General features: G+C 36.4%; 2 protein-coding genes across 2 annotated transcripts; one reads left to right on the top strand and one right to left on the bottom strand.

Moving 5' to 3' along the window:
* Positions 1-1,403: 1,403 nt before the first annotated feature.
* nmi (N-myc (and STAT) interactor) lies at positions 1,404-6,311 on the bottom strand. Its single transcript, XM_027010031.2, has 9 exons — positions 6,122-6,311; positions 5,890-5,949; positions 4,507-4,665; positions 3,985-4,101; positions 3,474-3,645; positions 3,032-3,138; positions 2,719-2,905; positions 2,495-2,598; positions 1,404-2,204 (listed from the first exon to the last, which is right to left on the bottom strand). The coding sequence occupies exons 1-9, from the start codon at positions 6,155-6,157 to the stop codon at positions 1,998-2,000; spliced, it is 1,149 nt and encodes a 382-aa protein (XP_026865832.2). The 5' UTR covers positions 6,158-6,311; the 3' UTR covers positions 1,404-1,997.
* Positions 6,312-6,408: 97 nt separating this feature from the next.
* On the top strand, positions 6,409-16,751 carry parp14rs3 (poly(ADP-ribose) polymerase family member 14-related sequence 3). Its single transcript, XM_027010023.2, has 26 exons — positions 6,409-6,746; positions 6,912-7,099; positions 7,455-7,476; positions 7,632-7,790; positions 8,037-8,273; positions 8,364-8,600; positions 8,854-10,913; positions 11,026-11,083; positions 11,201-11,305; positions 11,418-11,480; positions 11,582-11,758; positions 11,867-12,033; positions 12,161-12,212; positions 12,306-12,410; positions 12,775-12,837; positions 12,967-13,143; positions 13,235-13,407; positions 13,528-13,624; positions 13,707-13,826; positions 13,968-14,030; positions 14,204-14,380; positions 14,552-14,731; positions 14,844-15,467; positions 15,666-15,820; positions 15,912-16,086; positions 16,193-16,751. Exons 1-26 carry the CDS (start codon positions 6,575-6,577, stop codon positions 16,486-16,488), a joined length of 6,102 nt encoding a protein of 2,033 aa, XP_026865824.2. The 5' UTR covers positions 6,409-6,574; the 3' UTR covers positions 16,489-16,751.
* The last annotated feature ends 452 nt before the right edge of the window (positions 16,752-17,203 follow it).

Genomic DNA, 17,203 nt, shown 5'->3' with positions numbered 1-17,203 from the left:
ATGTCATTTTTATCCACCAAGGGTTGTGACACATTCTGTTATCACCAAAAATATGTATTACTTGACATAGTTATGTGAACTTGATAGCAAAGTTGGCAAAAGCAAATTTTTTTCACAGCTGACATTTGTTGGAATAAGCATTTCTAAGTGTTTATGTATGTTTGTCAGTTGTCACAAAGAGCTTGCAAAGGTGTCATGCAGCCATCCAAACAGTGCCCTTCAGTAAAATATTACAAAATGTTTTATAAGATGACATTTATTGAGTCACATGGGAGCAAAAAATCTGTTTTACAGCCAAATATAAAGCTTTGTGCTTAATAACAATTTCTCCTTTGTGTACTTAGTATTAAAGCACCATCCATTCTCAGGAATTAAAAAAATTAATGTTAAACATGCTTAATAAGAGTAAAATCCATGATATTTGTGCTTCTTAATTTAAGAATGGAACATTTTAATGACACACCCATCATCCCCCTTTGAAGTGACTATATGTTGCAATTTGCAACTTTGGATTTGTATAGCTGCCAAAAGACAGAACCATTCCAGTTTCACAGACCTCTGTAAGGATCAAATAACGGGTGTTCCTCAAAGTAGTGTCTATGCATGATGAGCACTGAAGTGATCCCTCCCCTAAGTTCTTCTCACTCTGCACTTGTTATCATCAATCATCTGGTTTGTCTGGTAAAGAGCATCTTTCCTGTGCCAAGTGGTTTTATTTCCACCTTGGAACCATATGTTTTCATGACAATGGATGAGCACCAATCTTACCTAATCTTTCTTCTTTCAATTGACCCAGGGCTATAAAGATAGATATATGTATGTATGCATATATATATATATATATATATATATATATATATATATATAAAATGACCATATAGATCATATTGTTTTGCAGGGCATGGTGGCTATGAATTATTTACAACTTTGGACTGCTAATCTTATTTGAGTGGCTGTGAAGGTGTTCAGTAATGAACATTATACATTTCTCTGTTGCTTTATTCACAGTCTTTTTGTTTTATCAATGAATAATTAAAAGGAAAGTGACTTGTATTTGACTAGATATTTGCATCCTGATTAGAAAAGGTTATGTTTCTCTGAAGCTTTCACTCTAGGTCACCCAGCTCCTGACTGTATGTTGTGTATTGTTGTGTAATGCATTCATTATGAACAAAAACAAAAACAAAAAAAACACACTATACACTACTATAAAATTACATACATTGATCATTCTCAGTGCAGAGTACATTAAACCTATCAATCTCTTTAGCACGGAGGCGTTTAGCAATTTGTCATAGCTTATTGCTGCCATCTAGTGGTAACAAATCATAGTCAAAGCTGCAGTTGAAGTAATGATCTTTCCAAAATTAATTCAGCTATTCAGAAACAAAAAGAACCATGCCTTGAGATTATTGAGCAGTTTTAATGAATAGACTTCACCTTGAAGTCCAAACTGAAGAAAAAAATGAAATTTACCACAGGATGTAAAAGATTCAAGGAAGTTTTGAACCACAGAGTATAGTTGCAGGCATAAATAATAATTTTAAAAAGACCAGTTGTTTTTACTACCAAACCTTTTTTCACAGAAGAGTGCACAGCCATGAGACAGAATTTACTCTTGCACATAAGATTATTGGACAAAGAAAACCATTAGCCAAGAATGTTAATCTCTGGGTTTATGATAACACAGGCCCACTGTAGAATGACGTGATCTACAGAGGTAAAAAATTAATATTTCCTCAAGCCAGTTTAGACTGCCACTAGAATTTAAGACCTAGCACTCTTAAAAATATTTTATTTAGTTAAACCTGAGAAAACCCCCAGTAAAATAATCATGAATTGCAATATGTTTCAAAAGTACTTCATTGATGTACAAGCAAACTGCTTCATACATACATATACATTTTTCATATAGTTAAGGCTAAAAAATCCTGATAATCTTTTTAAAGTTACATAGAGAGATTGCGTACATGTGTACAGTAGGGTAGGAGATTTGCTTATTGGGCTGCCACATCGTTGCTGTCCTCACTGAAGAAAACCTTCAGCTTTTTTGTAGTAGAGATGTACTTGATGGCCTCCACCTCTCCACCGTAGTTGCTGGGCTTCTGAAAGTGAATCTCCAGATGGTCCTGCAGTTCCTCATCATCGGTCACATCCTGAATCCCTCCCAGCAGCAGAGAACGCTTTGGCACTCCCGAAAAGGTCTAGAACACATCAAACATCGCCCCATTAGTAACATACACAAAATACATAATAGTTTATATTTATGTTATTGTTTGGTTATGGATAACCACTTAAACTGACTAAAAAGATAATGTGAGATTGCAAAGGATTCAATACAGGTGGACTTGATAGGTAAGATTAGGAAATAGGCAATGGATCAGACGTATGGTCATACTTCTGCATCGCTGTCATCCATTAACAGGTTTGCGACAGTAATGCCAAATAGAACCTTAAATAAGACTTTAAGATTACCATCTTTGCTAAATCTCACCTGAAATTTCTTCAGCTGATATTCATATACTGGTCCAACATTGATTTCCATGCCATTACCAATATCAGCACAGAACGTTTCTTTAAGAGCCAAATTCTCTGCAACTGAAAGTGAAACCAAAACATGTCATCATAGACCCAATATAATTACACTGAAGACAACAAATCGATTTCCATTGTTCAAATATGAACTAAGGATAAAGAAAAATCCTAGTTTTTCCAAACCTCCAGAATTGAGGAAGGTGACGCGACCTTTGCCAGTCTCCGGGTCATAATGCAGTGTCTCCACCTCTCCTCCACCGCAGCTGGGCTTTGAAAAGCTCAGCTCCAGCCGGTCCCTCATTCGCTCCTCAGATATGTGAGGAGGAGCATTGGAAAACTCAATGCTTTTCTTAGACATGCTAACATGCACCTATAAACAACAAATTGATCAACAAGGGTCCAGTTTTGGTTTCGTGTCACCATCTGCAGTGACCATTTATAGTTAAAATGGATATCAGATTATAATGTTAAAGGCAACAAAAACATTTCACTATACCTCAAATTTCACAGAGGGGTCCAGAGTTATGGCATATGGCTTCACGTCTACCTTGTCCTTGTCACAGGACACAGTGCACTTCGCCAGCCTCAGGATCTGCTCAGCCACTTGAAGAAAGAATTTGCAAAAATATATGCTGTTATTATAGCATATACAAAGCACTCAAATGCAGCATTGGCTACTTATTCAATTAATTTTCACAGTTCTCATGAGAACAGAATGTAGAGGCTACTGGACTCAAGGTATATTTTGTTTTTATTAACAATTAATATGTTGATTTTATGGTGTTTACTGACCAGATGTGAGAAACTTGACAAACTCAACAAACTACTGTGAAATTATCCAATTATTTGGGGGGGGGGGGGGGGGGGGTGGTCCTTTAAAGTGGTGGAGGGAGAAAAGAAAGAAATCACAAAAACAATATGATTGTTTTCGACTCCACCTTTCTCTTCCTCGAACGTAATAAGAGCTTGGCCACCCTTCAGCAGCAGGGAAGGCCTCTGGGTGATGGTGAACACTGCCTTAGTGTTCTGGACTGAGTCCTCTGTCTCATCTCTCGCTTCTTTTTCCACATGAGTAAACTTCATTCTCTTCTCAGGGATCTGAGCTTTAATCTGAGAAGGCACAGTGACACTATTGTGGGAATGCGCTTGAGCTGATAATTATTCTTCTTTGCAACTTTTGAGCATTTAAGATTTGTGGGATTATGTTTGGAACCGGAAGCTTTGTTACTCTTTGAGGTTTATGTTGCTCACTGATTATCATTGCAACATGTCAACAAAAATATTCTTAAGGGGATTTAACTGTAATTATGGAAAAGTTCTGTTTGTGAGTCAAATAGGAAAATTCATTCAGTCCTGTTCAGCAGAAGTTGTGCTAATGAAGCAACAAGCTTTATCCAACAAGCGGAACCAGAGGAAGCAAACATTCAGAGCAGTTTCTTTAGCCAGTACCTTAAATCTCTGTTGCAAAGAGTCTCTTTCAGCCTTCTTGACTTTCAGTTGCTCTTTGTATTGCTGTAATTTTTTCATCAGATCCTGAATAACTTTATCAAGATCACCAATTTCTTCCTACAATGAGAAACAATCACTATTAATAAGTGGGACAATAAAATAAAAATAAATCACTATTAATAAGTGGGGCAACAAAAGAAGTTAAATATTGTAACTTAAGTATGAACATTGACATTAGCAGTAAAATGTGAATGATCTGCTACAATGCCAGACGTATGAGAATTCACATGTCTGAAACATTAGGTTGTATGTTATTACAAAACATTTTTAACAACAACAACAACAACAACAACAATAATAATAATAATAATTTGTATGTCACTATTCATTTTTTTTTACTTTAAATTAGAATAATAATAGAAAAAAAGACTAAAAATAGGCTTAAGCAGGAAAACACAGGATTATATATTAGCCTAGAAATTTAAAAATGATATTCTATTTTTGGCAAGGAATACAGCATACCTCTATTATTTTCCCCTTTTTGTTAAAGCTTTTTGTAAGTTGCTCTTCAGTACTCATTATCTCGGTTGTTTCTTGCTGAGCTTTTTTCTTTGTTTCCTCTGTATCCAGTTTGTCCAGCAGCAGTGTGGACTTCGCCGTCTCTGCTGCCTCGACTAATTTCTGGTAGTTAATATGTTAAACACATACGTTACCAAAAGACTCATTATAAATGAATAAAATTACACCACCAATTCACCAATTCAGGATGCAATATTTTTATTATTATTATTTTGTTTATGTTTCAGGATCTGTTCACCTTGGTTTCTGGACTCTGGGCTGTTCTACCAGCCCTGATTATGGATTTGCCCCTAATAAATCTCGCTCCTCTCAGCGTTTGTGTCTGGCTCTCTATCGCGATGTTACAGTATTAGAAGAGAAAATATTGCCGCAAGCAGCATTTACAGAGGGTCAAGCACTATGACTTCATAAGATAAAATGTAGAGGTTGATATATCAGTCATAGGGCTTAAAGCAAGAAACATATCTGTGTTTGAAATGTGTTTGGGAGTTAGGAAAAAGAATGGAGGGAATGATACATGTGAAGTACTTTGAACTGCAACTGTGCATGACAAGTGCCATAAAAATAAACTTGTTTTGCATTGCATTGCCTCCTATTCATTAATAATTTGGCTGTTATTAGTAGCACCCCCAATGGTTGATATGAAATTTCAAACACTTGTCTTTTCTCTTTAAGTTCTCTTGTATTTTTTTTTTTAAGTTTCTTGTTGACTGGTTAATGTTAAACCTATCAAGTCCTTGCTGTTGGACTAATGTTATGCAATTCCGGCCATGTTTTCCAATTACTGGCTCCATTTTCCAATTACTGGGTGAATCTTAGGAACCATCCTAACAGATAGAGCAAATCAATATTTTCAATATGATTGGATAAGTTATTGCAGAGAAACTGTTGAGCTCATAGCACGCCCTACTGACAAACCTGTGCAATATTGTTTGGTATTGTCAAAATCATGCCCTTTTTAAGTTTGTCAAGTTCTGTAAGAACTAGTCATAATGTTCATGATTTACAACTATGTAAGTGAAAGGAGCGTCACCTCAGAAAGGTGTGAGGTACTCTTTTGTATGTTTTTGATTTTTATTAAAGTTAGGCTCTTTCAAGCATTTTGTTATAAATTACGCATGGATCTAGTGTTGAAAATGTAGGAGTTTAATGCACTAACACAACACTACGCGCTGTAGCAGCCCTTTATCTCAGCTGGTTTGGCCTTATCTCATCCACACGAGTAGCATGGTTTCACCATATGTTTTAGAGCGGAATCAAAACCAACACCAACTCTTCTATATTCTACGAGAAATACATGTCGTGCTTGAACCCATAAAATATTACCTTCCATTTCTCCAGCTCCTTGAAGGCATCGGCTAGAGGCTGACTGCATGTCATGGCAAGCTGTTTGGTACAGAAGGTTAAAAATAAGATGTAAATAGGAGGCCTCTCTACTAAACTTTGATTCTATAATTGTATAATTGTAAATAATTCTAGATTTCCTCTGATTACTGTAAACAGTGCCGACTACTAAGCTTATTTTGACAAATGGTATCTATAAAACCCACAAGCCTACCTCGCCGTCGATTTCACCGTGTTTGGTATCAGACATATTTGAAAAAGAAACAAACACCTTTATAAACACCTGATAATTTTACTCTATTTTAATTTAGTCTTTCAAAACATTTGGAAATAAAATAACCGACTTAATGTCGGATCATGGCCGAACTAATCATTCAACTTCCTGGTGACTGCGCACTCGTCGCTTTGTACTTTCTTCCAGGAAATCACATGGGTCTTGTTATATTTAAAGCAAAAGTGAAAGCGTCTTAAATGTAATGTTTTTTTTTGCCAGGAGAAACATGCATTTATTTCGTTTCACTTGGTGACATTACTCCGGTCACTACTGACTAAACTTGTTACGATCACTATCCAAATGAAAGGGACAGATGTTTCTTTTAACTTAAGTCGGGTAGTACTTTTACAGTAGGGGCTTGGCAGTTAAGATCTATATAATCCAAAAGCCATAATGGGTGAAAGAACGTTGATTCTCGAGGGTCTGCCGGATTATTTAGACCGCGTGAAATCAAAACTGGAATTATATTTTAAAAATAAGAGGAGATCAGGCGGAGAGATTTTGCAGATTCGGGAGGACCCTGAAAACAAACGAAAAGCGCTGCTCATTTACGTGAATGAAATGGGTAGGATGTGTTCCCCAGTACTATAGAAATCAAAATGCTCTGTCATGACAACTAGTTTGGCTCTTAGTTTTGTTTGTGACTCCTGTTAGAAATTAATCGATTCTAAGACTATGTAAAGAAAAACGTTGCCATTTGTGTAATACTGCTTGCTCTTTCAATCTCTAGATTTAAAGAAAGTTCTTGAAAAACGAGTCCACCGAATCGATTTTAAAGGCATTGGCGTCGTCGAACTAACAGTTAAACTTCTGCAAGAGCAATGTACTGATGTTGAAAGAGTTACAGCTTCTGTACCACCTACAAGTCAGCTACAAACGCTTGAACATAGCAAAGTAGCGCAAGGCACTGGCGACAAGGTGACTGGGTTTATTGTTGCCGTTTGTTTGTTTGTTTGTTTGTTTTTTACTTCTCTGTTTTAAATAACAGTACAAACTGCTGTCTTGCTTCATTTGTTTGAGCTGAACAATACTTCTGACCATGAAAAAGAATCAACTCATAATTCAGACACATTTCAGTTGGCCTGTTTTTGTGAATTCCCCTAAAAGATCCAATGACTGAGGACCATGCTTCTGGTAAACCTGAAGAATTAGGAAGTGTCCTTGTGTATGTTTATTACATAACCATGCTACTGATAAGAAAGAGTGATATTTACATAGCCAAGACTAAATGTATTTTGTCTTTTTGTTCTTTACGTACCTTTAATGTGAGAAGGCTGGGACTGAAATTCACAAAGGTAGGCTTTGAGAATCTTGTTTTATATTTTAGTACATATTGTAAGTCATCAGGTACAGTGATATTTAACACATATCAAATCTGTTGTGCTGGCCAAATTTTACATGAAAGTTACTGAATTTAAAAAGAAAGATCTCTATAATCTCTGTCTTTCAGGAAATGAAAAGAATACCAATGCACTTAACTTGCTCATCAGCACGGTGGAATCAATTGAAAAAGATACTCTTACAATGTATTTTGAACAGTTTACAGAGCACGTTGAAATAATAAATCATGGACAAAACAGCTGGATCCTAAAGCTAACCAACCAGACAGGTACATTTTGCCATGTGTGATAATCGAAGGAATTATTTGTGATGTTATTTTTTCATTCATACTTGGAATGAAGTCAGTTTATTTTGTTGCATTTCTTGGATGTTATATTTCTGATGTTTGACTGTTGTGGTTGGAAGACATAGTCACTACTGCAGCAATAATTACAAAAAGTGCAAATATGAAATTACATGTGTGCTGACCATTAAAAATTAAAATTAAAATTAAAAAGCTAATGTGGTTTCTTAGATTTACAGAAAATTCTGACACAGGAAGAGCATGAATTCGGTCTGTCTGTGGAGGTGTATAAAGAAGGATATGTGGCAGACAAATGGGACCCACATCGTTTCATCTTAACTGGGTTCAAAGACAGCTGCAAATGTAAACTGATTACAGTGTTTATTGGTAGCTGCAGTCAAAAATCAGATCATACATGGGAGCTTCTAGATGATGACAGAATTGTGGTCACCTTCAAAGAAGATATTGGTAATTTCAGAAAGCAATAAATGGGCCTGAACAAATTAAATAAAATTAAACTAAAGAACCACTTTCTAATTATTAATATTATGTCTCTAGATGCACAGTCATTCTTGAAGAAGTGTGCGAGTAAAAGGCTACAGGACATGGAGATTGCGGCCATTCAGTTAGAGCTCACGGATTCAGTTCTGGTACAGGGGGATCTGAGCAAAATTAAGGAAGATATTCTTAATCTCTACTTCAGCAACAAGAAAAGGAGTGGAGGAGGGGAAATTAAGTCCTTAGTATGGGTTAAGGAAAACAACAGTGCGATGATATCATTTGAAGATTGTTACGGTATGTTTTCATATAATATTTATAACAAATATCTGTGAATCATTTAAAGCTCATATTCTCATTTTTTTTATGTCACTACTGATAGTGGAAGTACTTTATTTCAGCTGAGTGCTTTACACCAAGACAATTTAAATCAAATAATACTAAGGAAATTCACTGAATTTTGTAAGTTTAATTTTCAATTGAGGGAATGAAATTTGAAACATTTAAGAGTTTTGAGAATTTATTCTGAGTCTCTCTTCTCCTTCAACAGTTGCACAACAAGTCGTGGAGCAGAAGCATCATCTCTGTAACACAGAGCTTAGCACTTTGCTTTACTATCCATGTCAGAATAAGGGTTTGATGGGAAAAATGCCTTCATTGTCTAACATACCTACAAGCATAATCGTTCCTGTTGAAGAGAACATCCTCAGTTTCATTGAAAAAAACGAACAGCACAAAAATGACTTTCAAAATCAGCTTAAGATGGTTCATGCTAATGTCACTTTTGACAAGACCACATCTCCCAAAGTGATTGTGCTGGAGATGGATATAGACAAAGAGTCTTTAGGTGCATTGCGAGTTGGTCTCACTTGGGAGAGCAAGGCCAGAAATGAAGCACTAGCCTTCCTGAGCAAGTACAGCATGGCTGAGCTGGATCTTGAGGTCGAGGTGTGGAAACGAATAAAGAATGAATGCCTCCAATTACTCACTTTTGATGTTAATGTTTCATTCATGGAGGACAAATGCAAAATTGTTGGACTTAAAGAACAAGTCAGTACCATTTTATACAAGATTAGGAATATTCAAAAGGTTGCCACTGCAGATTTAGAAGTAGAAAGGAACACTGTTGATAATGTGATTCAATTTGATTCAAAAGAGATGTTTGAGTTGGTAGCACAAAATGTACATTCCAAAATTCAGAGTGTGAATTTTTCTAAAGATGAAAGTACTCTGACCTTTCATCTTAGAGGTTTGAAAGATAATGTAAGTGATGCTGAGATGGTCATCAAGCAATCCCAGGACAATGTTATCTTTCAACACTTGAAACTTTCAACTCATCTGCTTCAGTTTCTGAAGAACTTAGATCTAAAGAAATTTGAGCAAGATCATTTTGTGACAAACCTTATTCCAGCTTCCTTTCTGAGCAATGGAGATCTTTTTGGCATCCTTGTAGAAAAAGAAAATGTCAAGAAAGTTGAAAAAAAAGTTGAAGAGATCATTAAAGAGGAGGTCATCCATCTTACACCTGATCTAACTACTATGATAAACAGTGAAAACTGGGTGTACTTTCTAAAGTCACTTAAAGATGAAGTGGAATTAAGCCATAATGCTCACAGTGTTAGCATAACACTTTCAGAGCTACAAATTATTATTTGTGGATATGCTCAAGTAGTGGCAGATCTTTCACAAAAAGTGAAACATTATCTGGAGAAAAAGACACCAGCAACTGAAGATGTCCATTTGAAATCTCTTCAAGAAGTGGAGTTTGTTGACTCTTGTATGAATTTTTCAGAAATCCCAGAGTTCTGTAACCTTGGCATAACCATACATGCTTGTAGAACACAGAACTCTCCTTGTCTAAAGATTACTACAACAAAAGAAAACATCCAGAATGCAATAAGTTTGGTGAAGAAGCATGTGTCCTCCATTTGCATGGAGAAGCAAACTTATTCTAAAGCTGGAGAGTCAAAGGTCATACATAAACATGAGGCCAATGTTAATGCCAAAGCCAGGGAGTGGCATTGCAAGGTTTACTTATCAACAAAGAATGTGTGTGCAGTCAGCTACTCCCATAAAATAAGCAACTGCATCACTTTAACAATTGCAGAAGGTGATTTGCTGCATTGTATAGTTGATGCTTTTATTTGTCCCATGAAAAGAAACCTAGCTTTTGAAAATCCCATTGCCAAAGAGTTCCTTCAAGTTGCAGGTTCTCAGAATCAAGAAGTGTGTAAGAAGATCCAGAAACAAATGCAAACTTTACTAGCTGGGGATGTAGTCCTCAGTGACCCAGGAAATCTCCAAGCCAAGACCCTTATTTATGCTGTGTTACCTGACAGTGGCCAGTATTTGAGCTCTCATTACATGGAATCAGTCGTTCTTGAAAGTCTCCGGGAAGCAGAAATTAAAAATTGTGCTTCTATTGCAATGCCAGCAATTGGCTGTGGGACTTTTGGATTTTCTGTCAAAGAAAGTTGCATGGCAATCAGGGCAGCAATACAGAAGTTCAGCAATGATAATCCAAATTCCACAACAAATATGAAAAACATATTTGTGGTAGATTCTGATGTGAAAACAGTGAAAGAATTCAACACGACCATTGCTCAAATGGTATATTTTCATTTATTTTTAACAAGTCCAGATATTGTATCTGACAATGAATGTTAAAATAAACAAAAATGTACCCATAACAGAATGTATTATTTTTTTATTCCCATAACAGGGTTTTTCTAATACATCTGCCCATCCAACAAGCACTGCATCTCAATCAGACACTGAAGGTATCCTTGTCTTATCATGGTATCAACGTATAAATGTAACTTAATCTTCCATAAATTTCAGAATCCTCACTACATTTATTTCTACATTTGTTTTCACACATATGGGGATACAAACAGTGACTGTTCATGGAGTGTTGGTATCTCTCAAAAAAGGAGACATCACCAAAGAGACAGTGGATGTCATTGTTAATTCCAATAACATATCATTGGATCTTAACACAGGTAAGGTATTTCCATGCTGTTTGTAGCATTAAAAATGTAATCCTTCAATTAAAAAGTGTGTCCTTTGCAGTGTTGTAATGCAATGATCAAATGCATTTTTCATTTTGGTTAGGTGTTTCTGGTGCAATTTTGAGTGGAGCTGGTAAATCTGTTGAAGATGAATGCAAAAAGCATGGTGATTATTGTATATACATACAGCATTTGATTCCCATCAAAGTAGGAAAATGTTATACATAAATATGGTCTTTGTGTTGTACAATTGTGTTGTGTTGACAGGTCCTCAAAAACATAATGGAGTGGTGTTCACAAGTGGTGGTAACCTTTCATGTAAGCATATCGCTCATATGGTTGGGCCCAAGAGTGCTGATGATATTGTAGTCTCCATTGAGAAAATCCTGAACTTGTGTGAAAGCAGTAAGGCTGCCAAAGTGGCCGTCCCTGCGATTGGGACAGGTAAGACCACACCACACTATTTTCTGTTGCACCATCACCTTACAAAGCACATTCTTTAGCAGCAGATTTGGGTGGATGTGAATTATTTTTTAAGATGATTTTTCACAGGAAGAGGAAGTATTGGAGCAAAAGAATCAATCAAAGCTATAATTGCTGGACTTGAAAACCATTTGACAAAGTCAAAGTCATCCTGCCTTAAGGAAATCATTGTAGCAGTATTTGAGCAAAAGGTTTTGGACGCATACTGCAGTTATTTCAAAGAGAGGATCAAGAAGGTTAATGCTTATCTAGTGCCTTATCTTATCTAATGCCTTATCATCATAACATTTTCTGTTGTACATCATCATTATTATTATTATAATCATTTGTTTTTTAAATTATTGGCTGTTTTTCATCCCCAAGCCATCTGCTACAAGGACACAAACAGCACATAGTACAATGCCTGCAAATCAAGGTTTCTAGATTAGAATTACTTAATTACTTTTTTTACTTAATTGGAAGTCTTTTAACAGAGAAAATATTAATTCTCCTATTCCTCTGTCCCCAGTCAAAATTGCAGGTGTAAGGATTGAGGTAAAGAAAGGTAACATCACCAATGAAACTGTCCAAGGAATTGTCAACACCACCAATGACCAGATGAACTTGAAAAGAGGTAAGTGTCACACTTCATTTATTCTTGCCATATCAGCACGTTCAACAATAAAACCTGATTATATCATTTTCAGATGACTCATTATATCAGAAAGTCCATAGCACTTTCTGCATTCTTCTTTGTTTGATAGAGGTGGCATATCTTGATTTATGGAGCTTATTGTGAATGAAGGTTTTATAGGAATTTGGGCAAATTGATTCCAAATAGGCACACCTATGTGTCACCACTGTGACACTCCAAAGCTATACCATCTTCTCTGATTCAAAAGTGATTTTTGGAGGATGATGACATTGCCTTATGACCCATACAGTGAACCTCCTAGTGTTTTCATGTAAAATGTACAACATACAACTTTTATGCTCAGGAGTATCAGGGGCCATATTCAGAGCAGCTGGACCCTCTGTTGAGCAAGAATGTCAAAAACATGGTAAGGGCCAAACAAATACCCACAAGCTGATACCTGTGACAACAATTTGAGACATGTTTGTCTTAGTATACACAGTATTTGAAAACAAACCTGAATTACAGACAGTCTGGTTTCTGTTTAACTTTGAAGGGAAACTTCAGAGTGATACAACTGCAGTAACCAGTGCTGGAAATTTACAATGTGATTACATCATTCATATGATGGGACCCCATTCTGCAGTGGATGCCACCTTACGGGTGAAGAAAGTATTGGAGCGATGTGAAGAGAAGCAGATCAGAACTGTTTCCTTTCCTGCTGTTGGCACTGGTATAGAATAAGTCTTTAAAATTGCCTTTTGAGAACTGCTCCATATAAATGTAATTTTAATTATTAATATACAAGTTTCCTTTTCCTAAAGGTGGGGGCAGGCTTAAGAATATGGAATCCATTACTGCCATGCTACAAGGCTTTGAAGAGCATTTATCTATGTGTGCCTCTACTGCTATTAAACTCATCTATGTTGTAATTGACCAAGATGAAGTTCTGAGTGAGTTCCTGCAAGGTCTGAAACAATGGGCTGCAAACACCCAGGTAGAAAACCTAATGCAGACCAGTCTTCATTATATGAATTAGAATAATCAGAAATAGTTGCATGGTTACAAATCAATATGTAATGCACTTATGACTTACACATTATAACAATGTTATTAGGAGGACAGTGACGATGAAGATGGTGAATTGGAGGATGAGGAATTTGAATCATGTTGCAGTTTGGATGAAGATGAAGAAGAAGAGAATGTGGGAAATGGTAACAGCAGTGTTACAATTTAGTGAACAAAACTGTTTCATATTTTATGAGATACTGAACATTCTTTTGATTTTATATTCAGCAAATCCTACAGAAGCACTTATTGGTCCAGTCAGAGTGAAAGTGTTTTGTGGTGACATCACAAAACAGGCAACAGAAGCAATTGTGAGCAGCACTAATACCAGCCTTAATCTACGCTCAGGTAAGATTTACTTTGTTTGTTTATTTCATGCTTAGAATTGTTTTTCACAGAAAGGTTTTATTGATTACACTAATTACCAAGATAATGAAAGATACATAAAAAATTCTGTAGAGTATTCATCTATCAACTGATTGATCTCAGGTGTATCAGGGGCTATTCTTAAAGCTGCAGGACAGAGTGTTGAGGAAGAGTGCAAGAAATTTGGTATGAGTCTTCTTCTAAAGCATTAACTAACCAACTAATCTATGTATAACTAACCATGCGGTAGTTATACATAGATTCACTAGCATAGCTCCACAAAGTTAAGATAAGCTTGAGTTGATTTAGTGATTATTGCTAATGAAAAGATATTCTAATCAATCCACCTTTGGATAAAGGTACTCAACCCAGTAACGGTGTGGTCCTTACCAAAGCGGGAAACCTTCCGATTAAGAATATTGTTCACATGGTTGGTCAGACCAAGGAGAAAGAAATTACCAGGTCCATGTATAAAGTTCTAAAGAAGTGTGAAGAAAGCACTATTCAGTCAGTCTCTTTTCCTGCTCTTGGAACTGGTAAGCACTGTGTTTTCTCAAAATCATTGCGGTGTTTAGCATTGGGTAATGATTATTAAGTGTCTGTTATAGTCTGTTTTAGTGATTAGATATTACATTTTACAGCTTCTAGTAGCTTATATTCTATGAAATATTGCGACTGAAGTAAAAGACATTTGTACTTTCTCACAGGAGCAGGGAACTTAGCAGCATCTCAGGTGGCAAATGCCATGATTGACGCTGTGGCCAATTTTTCCATTGACTCACCAATATTTTTAAAAAGTGTCCATATTGTCATTTTCCAACAAAAAATGTTGCAAGACTTTCAAGAAGCTCTGAAGAAGTTTAAGAAAATCTCCCTGAGAAGTTTAGGTAATTTTAGGTCATTTAAGTTTAAGTTTAGGTAATTTTTGAGAGAACTACCCATACTGTATTTTGAAGTTTTAAATGATCACAGCGCTATCGTTTTCTGCTTTCTGTATAGGCCAAACAAAACAAACCCAGGTAGGATCAAACCCAGTCAACCCACCATTGTGCCTTGCTGCTGCGACAGCTGCAGTGACGTTCCCTGTCACGAATGTTGAGGTATATGGGCTCTCTAGTGTTGACCTTGCCAAGATCAAAAAGTTCCTTGAAGATCTTATTTCTGAAGAGTGCACCAGCAAGGAAATCCAGTCCTCCCACCTGGCAAGTCTTCCTAAAGCTGAGAAAGAGGCCATTGTAGCACTCAGCCAGAGCAATCAAGTGTGTGTGCTTGTGGCTGCCCCAGACAAGTTGACTGTGTCAGGGAAGAAGGATGATGTTTTAGATGCTGTCTTGAAGATCAACAACTTCCTTCAGGCAGCCAGGGACAGGGAGACTCAGAAAGGTGAGGAGAGGAGACTGAGGGAAACTCTTTGCTGGGAGAAGGCAGAAGGTGATGCATGGGTATCACTGGAGTCCAGCATTAGCTACCAACTGGAACTAGCATTCCACAAGAAAGAGCAGATGCTTACGTACCAGGAGAAAGGAGACACCTATACAGTAGACTTCAAGGAGATGAAAGTGGTAAACATAAAGGGGAACACCTGTAGGATCAAAAGGACCCTGCTGGGGGACTCAGAGACAGGTAATAACCTTAACAGCTTCTACAAGCCTCCTTTTCTGTGGTTACTGGGATATTATTTACTTGAATTACATAGTATTTAAGTATACGTGAAAATGGACCATAATTCAGTGGTTTTAGTTAACAGAGCTGCATAGATTTCCAGGCAAACAACTGTAGGTAAAACTGGGTGCACATGTACTATAAATTTGTGCTTTTCAGCCATTATTCAGTCTCCACCAACCTGGGATAAAATGGATGGAAGGGACCTGGAAATAATTACTCTCCTTGAAGATACAGAAGAGTACAAGAAAATAGGGAAAGACTTTTTACACTCATGTAAACTTCAAAATATAGCTGCTGTCCAAGTTGTGCAGGTATATTGATAATTTAATCTTGTCACTATATTACATTTTTGGGTATAATGTTATTAAGTTTTAAAATGTTATTTTTTTATTCAAATCATAGATACAGCGAATCCAGAGTCAACGACAATGGCAAAGATACTCTGTGCTGAAACAGGCAGTTGATAAGAAATATCCCAAACAGAAAAATGAACAGTTTCTTTATCATGGCACTACCAAGGACATTTGTGAGAAAATAAATAAGAATGGTTTTAATAGGAGCTTCTGCGGGAGAAATGGTATGTCACAAGTTGTCTTTTTAATCGTATTTGTACTATATAGTATAGTATATAATATGTTTAGTATTTACCTATAGCACTGAGTCTTGCTCTATCCTCTTTTAAGCTGTTGTTCATGGTGATGGCACCTACTTTGCCAAAGAGGCCTGGTACTCCTGCCAGGATCGGTACTCAAACAAGGATGAGAATGGACTCAAATACATCTACAAAGCCAGAGTTGTGACTGGGTTACCATGTAAAAGTCGAAAAGGAATGAAGGAGCCAGACCCCCTGGACCCAAACGACCCCAAGGCTGGCTTATATGACTGTGCGGTGGATAATTTACAATGTCCATTCATCTTTGTGGTGTTCTGTGATGCAGGGGCCTACCCAGACTACCTCATCACCTTTAAGAATGTATAACTCCACAACCTTTTGGGGTTTTTAATACTTCAGCTTCCTTTGACTTATGTTTCCCAGGCCTAGACCACCTAAGCAATAACAATGATTTTAATTATTTCTCACTCTGTGTAATACTTACACTGATTTACAAAATCAAATGAAGATTAGTAAATACACTTAAAGCAAAATAATACCTAAATATGAAGGATCTGAAGGATTTAAAAAATCAATTAATTAAATGTGCTTTCACACTTAAATACAATAAATAGAACTGAAGAATCTTACACTGGGATGTCTTTTTGTTTTGTTTTTTTTTTTCTTCCCTCAGGGAAATGTGGCCTTGAACTGAATTATTTAGGTTTTTTAACACAGTTGGACACTATTTTTAATAGTCATTCAAATGAAAGTACTAGCAAAAATGAAAAGCACAAAAATGGTGAATGCTAAAAAACATGTAGTGTATTTTGGTTTTTCCTTGTCTAAAATAACTAGATTTTGCCAGTGAAGGCAGACTTATTGATCCTATTGTAGTTTGATTAAACACGCTTGCTAAGCTTGGATATTTGAGTGCAGTGAAAGCTTCTTTTGAATGCAAGTACCAGTGGTCAGGCTCAACTTGGAATTTATTAGAACCATATTTGAACTGCCCTAATGTCCTTTTTTTTTTTTTTATGGAAACTGTACTTCACTATAATTTTGTAATATCTATCTATCTATCTATCTATCTATCTATCTA

Source organism: Electrophorus electricus, chromosome 25 (assembly GCF_013358815.1).
Source record: "Electrophorus electricus isolate fEleEle1 chromosome 25, fEleEle1.pri, whole genome shotgun sequence".
Classification (NCBI taxonomy): domain Eukaryota; kingdom Metazoa; phylum Chordata; class Actinopteri; order Gymnotiformes; family Gymnotidae; genus Electrophorus; species Electrophorus electricus.
This window is presented reverse-complemented; position numbering and strand designations above follow the sequence as displayed.